The 13360-nt window shown below is 34.0% G+C and overlaps 1 protein-coding gene across 2 annotated transcripts in view; it reads right to left on the bottom strand.

Annotated features, from left to right (window-relative positions):
* The window catches only part of ncam1b (neural cell adhesion molecule 1b), a 209967-nt gene extending 197055 nt beyond the window's left edge, over positions 1-12912 (bottom strand). For both annotated transcript variants that reach the window (XM_056473245.1, XM_056473244.1), the window contains exon 1: positions 12623-12912. In XM_056473245.1, the coding sequence (XP_056329220.1) occupies positions 12623-12674 (52 nt within the window). In that variant the 5' untranslated portion in view covers positions 12675-12912. The remainder of the gene's footprint in view (positions 1-12622) is intronic.
* Positions 12913-13360: the final 448 nt, after the last annotated feature.

Genomic DNA, 13360 nt, shown 5'->3' with positions numbered 1-13360 from the left:
CAAGAGGAAAGATCATGAGATACTGTATACCAAAAAATGCTAATAGTATATGTAATATCCATATCGCAGTGGAGTAGTGCATTAACATAACATAAAATAACATTTGTGTGCTGCAAGTATGCATAGGTTGTTTTTTTTTGCAAATCTAACCAATCAGATATGACCTTTATTATCTTTATCTCTACCTCTCCAGTAGGTGCAGTTATGTAAACATGGAGCTGAAAATAAACACTAAAGCTGGGAGACAAGTAGGCATGGGCCGGTATAAGATTCTGACGGTATAACCTTGGATAAAAAAAATCACGGTTTCACGGTATCACGGTATTGTGATTACTGCTCTAAAATACATTCTTTTTAAATGCCTGGGTAGAAAACAAAAACGTTTCCCCACTTTGAACACAATATATTTTATTTTGTGAAAGATTTTAAATTTTTTGGAGCAGTAAACATGTCAGGCTAAATAATGAAAATGAATCAGTGACTTCTGCTGTCTTCATTTGTTTCAAAAACACAGATTTCTTTACAATTTAAAACAGCATCTATGGATATTGTTTTCTGCTGGAGATACTGTTGTCCTAAAAAAAAAAAACCCAAAAAAATGTAAATAAAAAATCTTACACATACTTTAGGAACGATATTACAGAAAATTTTGGTGGTATTAAAACCTTGACTTTTCCAAACCGCGGTATACCTTGAAAACGGTTATCGTCCCATGCCTAGAGACAAGAGAGGAAAATGACAACAGCCAATAAGATTGACATTAGGACTGCACAATATATCGTTTTAGAATCGATATCGCAATGTGTGCATTTGCAATAGTCACATCACAAGATATCCAATGTTGAGTCTGAATTATGGTTGACCAAGATCTACAGAACACTGAGCATTTCAAGAGAGTTTAGAGCATTTGGGAATGAAAAATCGTGTGAAACTGTTTCACATTGCAAATTTATTGCAGAAAAATAAAATATCACAATTTTTCCAATATCGTGCAGCTCTTGATTGTCAATAAGACACCAATTTCAGTCATTCATGGTATTTTAAAGTTTAAATGTTTTTTTTTATTAGCTCAGAAAAATATTTATTACCTGTTTATTTTTGTAGGATCATTACATTGATATTTTTTATTGCAGATAAAATAGATTGTTTTCTTTAAATAAGATTTTTTACATTTAGTTAACTAATAGGAACAACTAATCTTGGAGAGTTTATTTTTTTGTGTGCTGTCATAACCGAACATGGCATGCAGATTGTATTGTGAGTGAATTGAGATGGTTGAGAAGAGCAGTGGTAAGAAGTGACATGAACCTGAATTTAACAACTTGAATATTATATAACTATAATTATAATAATATAACATTAAACTATCGATAGGCTTCAGATCATTTGGGATAAAGTATATGACAACTGTCTAGTGCATTATAACATCTGCATGGCTTTAGTTGGCTTATAAATTTCCCAGAACAGTGCATGCGCAAGATGGGATTTGGGTCGGTCCAAGCTGGCTGATAATCAGTGCGGTATCAAAGCCAATATCCGATCCAAGTATCGAATCAATGCATTACTAGTTATATTACAAGAAACAGAATCGCAATACTCAACAACATCACATGTTACATATTTTACAAGTATTGTGCAACCCTATCATGAGAGGAACATGCAGTGATGTTCTAAGCATTAACTTTGTTACAGTAGGTTAAATGAATAGCACAGTAAAGATATCTAGTGCAAATTGCACTGCAGCATTTATTCATCCATCTCTCTCATCGAGTGATCCCGCTGCTGTCGGTGGAGCTGGTGTAAGGCTCTGTTTAAAGGATTATATGCAACACCCTTAACTTAATCTCTTAGGTAAGGAGAAATCACCACTTACAGTGAGTGTCATGTTTAGGAGGAAAAAGTGCTTTATCCCATGGCACAGTTATATAAAGCTTGAAGCATCAGAATCGGTACTTGATATTAGGGCTGGGTAGTATGACGATGTACTGTATATCATTACTGAGGTATGTAGTGTGCACCAGTAGATGCTCCACCAGAGACTGGAAGTGTAGCCAATTGCTTTGTATTTTCAACAAGTGATCACGTAGTTATTACGAAGTTAATATTTATCCAAGAACTGTAATTGTTTATATTTTGTATTTTTGAAAACTGTTTGATATTTCCTGTTTACATATTTTAGTTTTATTGTCTTGTTACTTGGGATATTTTCTTATATCCGTGAGAAGATGTTACTTGATAAATTCATTCATTCATTCATTCATTTTCCTTCTGCTTAGTCCCTTATTAATCAGGGGTCGCCACAGATGAATGAACCGCCAGCTATTCCAGAATATGTTTTAAGCCTCACCGAGTATTCACACACACACACACACACACATACACTACGGCCAATTTAATTAATCCAATTCACCTATACCACATGTCTTTGGACTGTTGGGGAAACCGAAGCACCTGGAACACAGGGAGAACATGCAACCTTCTTGCTATCAGGCGACAGTGCTAACCACTGAGCCACCGTGCTGCCCATACTTGAGAAATTTATATAATAGTCTGTCCACAGAAAACTGTCAAATGTGACATACATCTGGATGTTGTTTGTCAAATGTCATATTTTGTTTACTATATTTAAAAGTAAGGTTAAAAATAAAATACTATGTTTTTTTCTTAAATATTCATGCGTTTTTATTATATAAAGCCCTTATGTACGTTTTCTGGAATACCTACCTTAATAAAAAAAACGATATTGTGTAAGATATCGTTACTGTGAATCGAAATTTTTCATACTGTGAAATAAAATTTTACTCATACCGCCCAGTCATATGGTATCGGCCAATCATCATCACAAGAAATCAATACTATCAGTTGCAAACATCCTGATGGGAGCACGCCTACAGTAAACCTGCGCTTGATGACAAGTGTTTATAGACCCGGACCAACACAGTTAAACCCCATCTGTGCACCATCCATGACAAAGATTGCATTTCAACAATAATCAATCTATATTTCAAGAGTAATCCCTTACTAATTAAAAACAGCAATCCACAACACTTAAGGCACCCATTCATTTGGACATTCAACAAGATGAACCTCATAAATAATATTAAATTATAGGCGAAGTGTTAAGATAAAATGCCGGTCTCATTAAACTTGAACATGCTGCTGTTCCTCCAGCTTTCTGCAGGCCTAAATCTGCCAGACATGCTCATAATCAAAGGTGAGGCCAAGCAGAAGAGCTACATCCCAGGGAACCATTTAGTCAAACAGGACGTCCCGCAAAACTCAGGGCTCATTCCCAGACGTTGCCGTTTGCTACTGGCAATGCAAAATGAGGATGTGAGGATCACATCTCTGACACTTTATTTAACAAAGCATCAAACCGTACACAGCATAAATGTTACGCCATTTCCTTTAAAACATCTGCTGCAGCTCTCAGGGAAATGATCACAGAGGTTTAAAACAATCCACCGGGACACAACATAGCAGACAACAGGATAAGCATTTGACCGAATGCTCACGGTTGGAAGCTTTATGGTTCGAAGGATTCAGTTGCACATATGTGGAAGCCCTGAACATGAATTCACCTCCAAATGGTGTTGAAACGCTGAATGGAACACGCTTTTGGCCCTGAAGGCCTTTGTGGATAATCCAGCTTAGTGACATATGCTATTGCTACACTGGTTGAACCTTGAAATAGAGACAGGATACCAACGATGACCTATTTGGGGAAAAAATAAATAGGCAATTTTAGAACTGGACGATTAACCGAAAATAAACCGAAACTGATATTCATAACCTATTATTAACAACTTTATTTCCTCAAGTTGGTTATTTAGCTTTTTTTAATAATTTCCCTTATTATCTCATCTGGATAAACAAAGTGACTAAGAGTTTCCATAACATTGCAAAAAAAAAAAAAAACGCAAGTCTCTCATACGTCAGGTAAATCATATACTTTGTTTCTGGTTTATTTGGTGTTGGACGGAAACAGTCAACCCAAAGGCCCATGGCCCTGCGCTCATGTGTCATTTTCACTTGGAGTGAACTTTGTGCCAATGTTTCACATCACTCACTTACTTTCCTTCAGCTTATTCCCTAAGGTATATGGCAGAATGAACTGCCCTTCATAACTAAGTTCTATCTTAAAGGTAGTATGTAAGTTTGACACCCAGTGGTTGAACTAGGTATTGCATTCCTGGATCAAAACAAATGTAAGCGCAGGTTGCCAGATTGAGGACCAACAGAAGTGAGTGACGATTGAGCCTAAAGGCTGATTTAAGTCGTGTTCTAAATTAAAGCAATGGCACCCGATAGAAGGAATATTTTCCATATTAAAATGAGTTTTTGTTCTAACCAACACCTCAAATTAATATATTAGAAACTGCTTCTATTTCTCACAGGTGAACAACAGAAAACTGACAATGATCACTTCAGGAACACCCTTTGTGCTTTATTCAGGCCTAAATGCTAACAATGTGAGTTTGAATGCCATTTTACATGACATTTATTGCCACACTACTGAAAACAGCAGCAGATAGTTCACCTCAGATCTTAAAAATAAAATAAACTATTTTTATAATTAATAAATTGAACTTTAGAGCTGTGACTCAAGACCAACACATATCAGTGATTCAACACGTAACATTACATTAAATAATGTTAAATAATAATAATAATACATTAAATAATGTTTAATATGTATTCATTATATTATAAACCTTACCATTTCGTGAGTGAGTACATATTCTATGCTTCTGAACGGCTGTATTGAATTGCTGTCATGTTTGTCTGGTGCAAACAGCTTATCACTCCAAATCTCATCATATATCATGTTGTGAGGACACAGGTTTACAATGTAACCTGCTCACATAATGTTTATGTTCGGAATATTTATCTCATTTTGGAGGCTACTGTCCACCTGAGATCGCATTTTAGTCACGGATGCATGCTTTGAGAGCCTTTCTGAATGAATGAATGAAATACGCTGGTTTCCACCAAGGCAACTCAGTGTGCTGAAATATAATTGGCTAAATTGGCATTGGGCAGGTTGAAACCAAAACAAAGACAACCGTTCCAGCATGTAACTCATGTAACAGAATAACTGACCTCACCAATATTTTACAGACAAACAAGTATATACACTTAGCATGTTTTTGAAATATCTGCAAACATGGTTTTTATTCTTTAGAATAGTCAAAAACTTACATACAGCACCTTTAAAAACATATATCTAAAAATAGGAAATATTTTTATAGTTAAATAATATACAGGGTGGGCCATTTATATGGATACACCTTAATAAAATGGGAATGGTTGGTGATATTAAAATCCTGTTTGTGGTACATTAGTATATGTAACGGGTCTCATGAAAGAATAAAGTTACATTAAAACCAAGCACACCATTGTTTTTCTTCCCAAATTCCCAATAAGTTTGATGTGTCACATGACCCTCTTCCTATTGAAAAAACAAAAGTTGGATCCAAGATGGCCGATTTCAAAATGGCCATTATGGTCACCACCCATCTTGAAAAGTTTGCCCCCTCACATATACTAAAGTTTTGTTACAAACTTTAGTTTTGCTTGAAAGAAATGCTGGCTATTTTGCACTTTTAACAATGAAATATTCAATGAAGTTACTTTTACAAAGAAGTTACGTTCTGTTGTTTTTAATTAAACTTATTTTACAATAAAACTGAAGTGTGAACTTTTTTTCACAAGATCAATTTCAAGCAATCTGTGCTTTGATTACAGTTTGAAGTATTCATCAAATAATCACAGTTTGTTTCCTTGAATTATTTTAATATCATAAGGAATGTCAACCTTTAGTAGAGTACATTTGTACAAATTATAGCATAATGATCTATGAGAGGAAATAAAATAAATAAAAAATTACATTGAAAACAAAATATTCATTCAAAAATCAAAATCAAGGTATGTATTCAGTAAATCATTCAGTTCAAACATGAGTGTGTCGCAAGTGAACAAGATCATTCTTTCTGTTTTATTACTAGTTATAGCACTGCACTTCTAAACATCTAGTAATCGCCCAATCAGTTTCAGTCATGAAAAAATGTATTTCAAATTGCATTGCATTTAGCTCAAGTCATTCACTTGTTCACAAGATAAGTTGACTTCAAATATTTGCACTATATTAGCTTATACATGATTATATTTGACTTAACCAGTCATTAAATATATCGTGTATGTTTATGTATGTTTGTATGTTTATGTTCATGTATGAAAACAAGTACTGTAACTGTGTGAAGTATTACATTTAAACAACAAATTGTAACAGAAACAATTTGTACAAATGTACTAACATGTTTGGCGGTTTGTTTATTTGAGTGTCAATTATTTTATCTAAAATAAGCAACAAATAACTGCGATAGTTTTTGCTTTCGTTTATTTCAGCTTTTTATATGCGGTATTGTGAAAGTAATAGTGGACACTACTCCTTACACCAGTCCAGGTCCTGCAGACTCACCGCTCTGAATATTTTAAATGTTTCTTTTATCTGACAGACAATTCAGTTCATGGAGCTCTCTTCTAATGAAAATGTGAGCTTAATTATGTGTGTTAAATAAGGAAGACATTCAGTACAAAGAGCGGTGGCTCCCCATGACCAGGATTGAAAACCACTGCCTTTACAGCATTAACCAAGATAAAAAGAAAATTGTCATTATAATTGAATTTTATAATCTTGAACTGTCTGTTTATCAATATATAAAAACAATGTGTTCAACAAAAGAAAGTAACTGAAAAGAGTGGAAAAAGGAGAGACTGAGTAAATGATAAGATTTTAGATTTTTGAGCAAACTACAGTTCTGTATCTCTTTAAATGTCACATTAATTGAACTATAGCAAAGGAGGCAATTTAAGATTTTTTTATCTTGATCAAGATATTTTTAAAATATTATATTATTTATAAATTATTAGCCCACCTGCTTATTTTTTTTTTCATTATTTTTAGTTTAATGGAGAGATTTTTTCAACATAATTCTAAACATAATAATTTTAACAACTAATTCCTGATAAATGATTTATTTTATCTTTGTCATGATGACAGTAAATATTATGTTACTAGATATTTTTCAAGACACTTATATGCAACTTAAAGTGACATTTAAAGGCTTAACTAGGTTAATTAGGGTAATTAAGCAAGTTAGGGTAACTGTGCAAGTTATTGTATATGATGGTTTGTTCAGTAGACTATCGAAAAAAATTGCTTAAAGGGGCTAATAATTTTGATCTTAAAATGGTTTTTAAAAAATTTTAAACCACTTTTATTGTAGCTGAAATAAAACAAATAAGGCATTCTCCAGAAGAAAAGAATATTATCAGACATACTGTGAAAATTTCGTTGATCAGTCATTTGGGAAATATTTAAAAAAGAAAAGAAAAATCAAAGGGGGGCTAATAATTCTGACTTCAACTGTACTTGATTGCATGTGTAATATATGAAATGTATGTAATGTACAACTTTCTTTAGTAAAACAAAAAGAAAACTGAAATCATTAAATTTGGAAACAGACATGAGGTTCTCAAGATGAATGTTTACCTTGGCTCTAGGGGTCAAACAACAAAAACTAAGGTCAAGAATCTTGGTGTGATTGTGGAGTCAGATCTGAGTTTCAGTAGTCATGTCAAAGCAGTAACTAAATCAGCATACTATCTTCTCAAAAACATTGCAAGAATTAGATGATTTGTTTTCAGTGAGGACTTAGAAAGTTGCTCATGATTTTATCACCAACAGGGTGGATTACTGTAATTGCCTCCTCACTGGCCTTCCCAAAAAGAAAGTCAGACAATTGCAGCTCATCCAGAATGCCGCTGCCAGAAAATCAGAGCACATCACACCTGTCCTAAGGTCTTTACACTGGCTTCCAGTTACATTTAGAATAGATTTTAAAGTATTATTACTTGTCTATAATTCACTAAATAGCCTAGGACCTTAATATAGATATGCTTACCGAATACAAACCTAACAGGTCCCTCAGATCATTAGGATCAAATAAACTAGAAATTCCAAGAGTTCAGTCAAAGCAGGCAGGGTGAATCTGCATTCAGCTATTACACCCCCACTGCTGATGATCAGATGTGCTCCAACATTAGGCACAATCAAATCAAGATTTAAAACACATCTGTTTAGTTGTGCCTTAACTGAATGAACACTGTGCTATGTCCAACAGATCACACTGTTATGTCTTTCTTTTATTTTTCATTCTTTTATAACCTGTTTTACCACTTTTTAATCAGTTTTTATAATATTTTTTATTCTTTGATGTTTTTATTTTCTTATAGTTGTTTATTTTATTCCTGTTTAAAGCACTGAATTACTATTGTGTATGAAATGTGCTATATAAAAAACTTGCCTTGCCTTGCCTTGCCTAATGTGAACACTTGAATTCAGTCAAAGTGCAAAGAATATGTGTTATTTTCGATTCATTACATTAAAACTTCAATGTAATATATTGAAAAAATATATTATATATTATTGAAAATATATTATTTTAAAACCAACTTGAATACAATATAAAAAATAAATAAAATTAAATCAAATTTATTTAAAAAATGCTCATATGTTTTAAAGTAGACCAGGCATTCATATCTCAATGACCCACTGAATTTTACAAAATCACTTTTTTTAACATCCTACAAATACAGACCTAAAATCTTTCAATGAAACATCAAATGCAGATGCACACAGGAGGAGGAGACAGATTTCCACCACTCTGCGCATGTTTATGTGGGTGTACAGCGGTAATGATCAAGGGAAATTGATCTGTCAGTGCAACATCTGTCCTGTTAAATCCTATTTTCTGTAGACCACATCTCCACAAATTCAGAGCCGAGGCTGTGAGATCAGCCTGTCGTGTTTCCGGATCAGCGGCTGTGCAGTGGGTTACATCATATTTATTGTTATCATCATGCTCAGGCCCTCGGAGTCAGGCTAGGCTATCTCTAACACAACTAATTAATAGCCCAATGAGAGTTTAAGTGCATATCAGGAGATGACATCACAAAGATGACTCATGTCCATAGCCTGGGGAAATGCATCATGTGACCGTAGGGCTCCACCCATCTTGTCTCTCAGTTGACTCTGATGAAGTCCCAAAGCATCTCCGGCAGCAAAGCCTTGTGTTTTCCTCTCATCATCATAATGACATAAGCAGGGGGGACGCTATGGCAGGCATTACAATTACTATTGCTCATTTTGCTTTAGTAAAATCTCATACACCAGAAGCATATCTTCAAACCCCACACTATATGCAAAAATTCACTTTGTTACATCGACTAAAGCATCAGATACACTGTATTTAATTTAAATAATTTGAAGGACTCATAAACAGCTAAAAGATAGATTTTTTAAACTATAGTTCATCCTTTTTTTTAAGTTCTATAAGATCTATATTGCTTCAATTAATCTTCCAAACATGATTTTTTTTTTTAATTCTCATTCAAAGTGCTGATGGAATAGTGTTGATGCAACAGACGCATAGAAAAGCACCCCCCCCCCCCCCCAAAAAAAAAAAAAAAGTTTAAAGAATTTAGGTAATCTAGCAAAAATTTATGCATGCAAATTTTATATTCCAGCTGCAAAATTTGTGAGAAATTACAGTGTTGTGGATGTGACGTTTGCAGTAAAATCTCAAAACATAAATTCACATAGAAAGTATATGTTAACATTATATTGAAACCTCTGTTTATATTTCCCAAAACAGCTAACCACAGAGTTATGGGATCTGAAAAATATCAATTTTATTATAGAAAAATAAACATGTGTTATGGATGTGACAAAAAAAAGCCTGCGAGTTAACAGTAAACAACATACTTACATTTCCAAATTCTTACATTTCCGAGCGATGATTTTTCAGTTGCCGAAAATTCAGTACATCTCTAATATCAACACACTTTTAGATTCCATTGTTGCACATTTCTGCTGTGTGATTGGCTCTTAGATCATTATAGAGTAAAAAAGTCCAGAGCTTATCATTGTTATTGACATAAATTGTATTGTGATTCGATATAATATCACTTATCGACACAGCCCTATGTGATACAGAGTAACCGTGATATTTAAAAAAAGGTTATCATACCCTCAGAATCTTATACTGGCCCATGCCTAATCCACATGCATTCGCCTACAAAATCACCCCAGTCATCCTAAAATAATGAATTTTTTTCCGCAAATGGAACTATTCAAGCTATCTGGTGAATATGTTTTGATATTGCATACATTGGTGAAAAATAAAATACTGCTATGTACGTTTTTCCCCAATATTGTGCAGCCCTGTTTCACATCAGATTCAAGTCTGAAAATGTTTTTAAAAAATAATGGTCGATTGAGCTGTGCTTCATACATCACTACACTATCGACAAAAGACCAACCTTGCCCACAAATTGCACTTAAGTTTAATATGGCTGCACCTTCAGCGTAGAATTTTATCAATAGGGCTGTTCAAGTCTGTACTCTTAAAAGCCTGAAATGTGTATTAGAATAATCCCCCTAATATTTTAAAAGACTTAGTTTAAAATAAGTTTGCACCACAATTGCTGATTTACCTCAAGCATTATTTTTAAACCAATTAAAAACAGTTATTACTGTTTTTGGTGGTCCATTGCTTGGCAATTTAGACAATCATAAGTAATTACTAGTAGTTTTATTGACAAACAATGGTAATAGTACATCAAAATGTAATTCATGCTGCCAAGGAAGTTTAAGTAACGGAGGAAATTACTTTAAGTAATGTTTACAACTGATTTTATTTAATTCATTAATCCAAATCACTGAAAGCCCACAGGAAATTCCAGAGGGAATCCATGGCGAATCAGGGCTTGTCCCAATATACCCACACTTGCGGTCATGGTCACTTGAGAGTGTTTGAAAGTAAATGTGTAAGACTGTCCCAAGTCTGAAAAATGCCAAAGCTCAATGCACTTAATGCACACTAGCATCTCTCGGAGCAGTAATTTGAGGCCAAGCATATCCCATCCATTTTTCATGTTCAAGAGCACAATGCCATAAGAATTTGAGAGAAACATTTGGCAGTAAAGCAAAATGATTTGTTGGTTGTAGAGATAAGCATCAGCAATTTGTAAAATGTTTACCTTTTATCACTTAGGCTAATTGTCATCTGTTATATATAAACTACTGAACAAACATGTATTAGAAAATAAATAAAACATAAATACATAAAAACATAATGATAAAAAAATGATGAACACTTCACACAAAAAAAACAAGAAAAAGGTAATGCAAGTAGACAAACTATCAAGTACTAAATTTAATAAACATGTTTTAGTAATATTTTATTATTTAGCCATGGGAAATGTTGCTTTTGCTGTTTTTTAAGTAGGTGTTGCTGTTGTTACTTATTCTTCATGGTTTAAAGTGTAAATAACATGTCATGATTTATGTCTTATAAAAAATAGTTTTAATACAATGCAGGCAAATTTAAAGGGATAGTTCACCCAAAATTTTTTATTCTGCATCATTTACTCATTCTCCACTGATTCCAAACCTGTTAAATCTTCTTTCTACTGTAGAATATAAAACAAGATATTTCAATTTTGGAAACTTCTAACCATTGTCTTCCATATTATTTGTTTTTCCAAACAATAACAGGTTTCCAACATTCTTCAAAATATCATATTATATATTCAACAGAAGAAAGAAACTCAAACTGGTTTGGAACAAGTCAAGAGTGAAATAAAAACGATTACAGAACTTTCAACTTTTGCATTTTTGGCCTTTAAGTAAACTTAAATTATTTCAGAGTAACAATTAGATTTCAAACAGCTGTGTTTTCTATAGGTAAAAGTGAAACATCGAAAGTAAAATCAATCTAATGAATAAAATACATCAAAAAATTAAATATATATTACATTTTTGGAATATATTGTTAATGCATTAACAATATATTCCAAAAATGTAATATATATTTACGATATAAACGTAAAAATATGTAATTAACCTCATTTATAATACCAAAATTCTATTCAAATTTCCCAATTACGATCATTATAGCTGGGATTCCGCGTTGTGTATGATGTAACGTTGATACACAAAACAGGTTAATTACATCATAGACAGTTCCCGCCCAAACTCACTGATTGGATCTTTCTCGACTCGTGCAGCAGGTGGACTGCCAAGAAATTCATCCCACTGTCCCATAAGGATTTACAAAGGATCAATTCAAATCAATGCGATTCTTCTGCTATCCTGCAGACGCTTTAACTCAGAGTACAAGACTGATTATAATATTAGCTTGATAATCCTCTCATGTTAAGGACAGGTTCCATTGTCAAAGCCCTTTGGATATAGCCTAGCAAATTAGCCCTCAACATGCAGTCCCAAGATGTATTCTTATTATAAGGATACACAAGGATCCGCATGAAAGTAGTAAACAACACGTTGCTCCTAACAAACTATGCAACAGTGCAAATCAATGAAAACAACAGAATTCAAACAGGTCCAGAGATGCACCTGCCACTGACACCAGCATCACCACATCACTGCCCATAAAAGTAGCATGCAAATAAGAAATAAAATTGCACAAAACCACTGCTATCATTATATAACATTTAGTATTTAGGGTTACTGCATAACATAACGCTCTCTTACCTGCGTTGTCAAAGAAAAGAAGCACCAAGATTATAGCCTTGGTCGGAAACATTGCACTCCCTTTATGAACACACAGTGTGTTTACTGTTTGTTTTTGCCTTCCGTGCTTGAAACGAAGACTCCGTAATCCGTAAAATGATGCCCGAGAAGTTTCCGCGAAGTTTTCTGGACGGGACGCGATTGTTTACGAGAATCCCCGACGCTTGGACTGTATTGATATTGTTGCGGTTTAGATTCGCGTGCCCATATGTCGCGCGCTGAGACTGAGAGGCAAAAGCGCGTGTACACGCAGCTTCAAGATGCACGCGAATTAATCCGCCCAATCAGCAGCGCCTCTGAGGAGAGACAGCGATATGATCAAATGATGCACTGAACCAAAGCCTGGAAACCAAACACGATCCCCACATCCACCTGACCGAGAAAGAGGAAAGAATGGGAGGGAAAATCGAGTAACAAGTCTTTATCACGTACAACACTTTGGGTAGGTTGAATTAAACTCGAATGTTTAAAGGGATAACGTTAGCAGTTCAGCTGAGGCATTTTGTTACTATTCACTCACTCTTATTTTCTTCCAAACCTGTATGATTTCCTTCTCCCAAGAAGAAATAATACTCATAAAGTATGCACTGGTATTGACTGGAGATAGATAAAATAAGAAGGAAAAGAGACTCTGTATTTTTCATAAAAAACCGAGAAGAAAATTACGACATTATATATTGGGGTATGGATTTTTAAGAG

This window comes from Danio aesculapii, chromosome 15 (genome assembly GCF_903798145.1).
Source record: "Danio aesculapii chromosome 15, fDanAes4.1, whole genome shotgun sequence".
In the NCBI taxonomy this organism is placed as follows: domain Eukaryota; kingdom Metazoa; phylum Chordata; class Actinopteri; order Cypriniformes; family Danionidae; genus Danio; species Danio aesculapii.
This window is presented reverse-complemented; position numbering and strand designations above follow the sequence as displayed.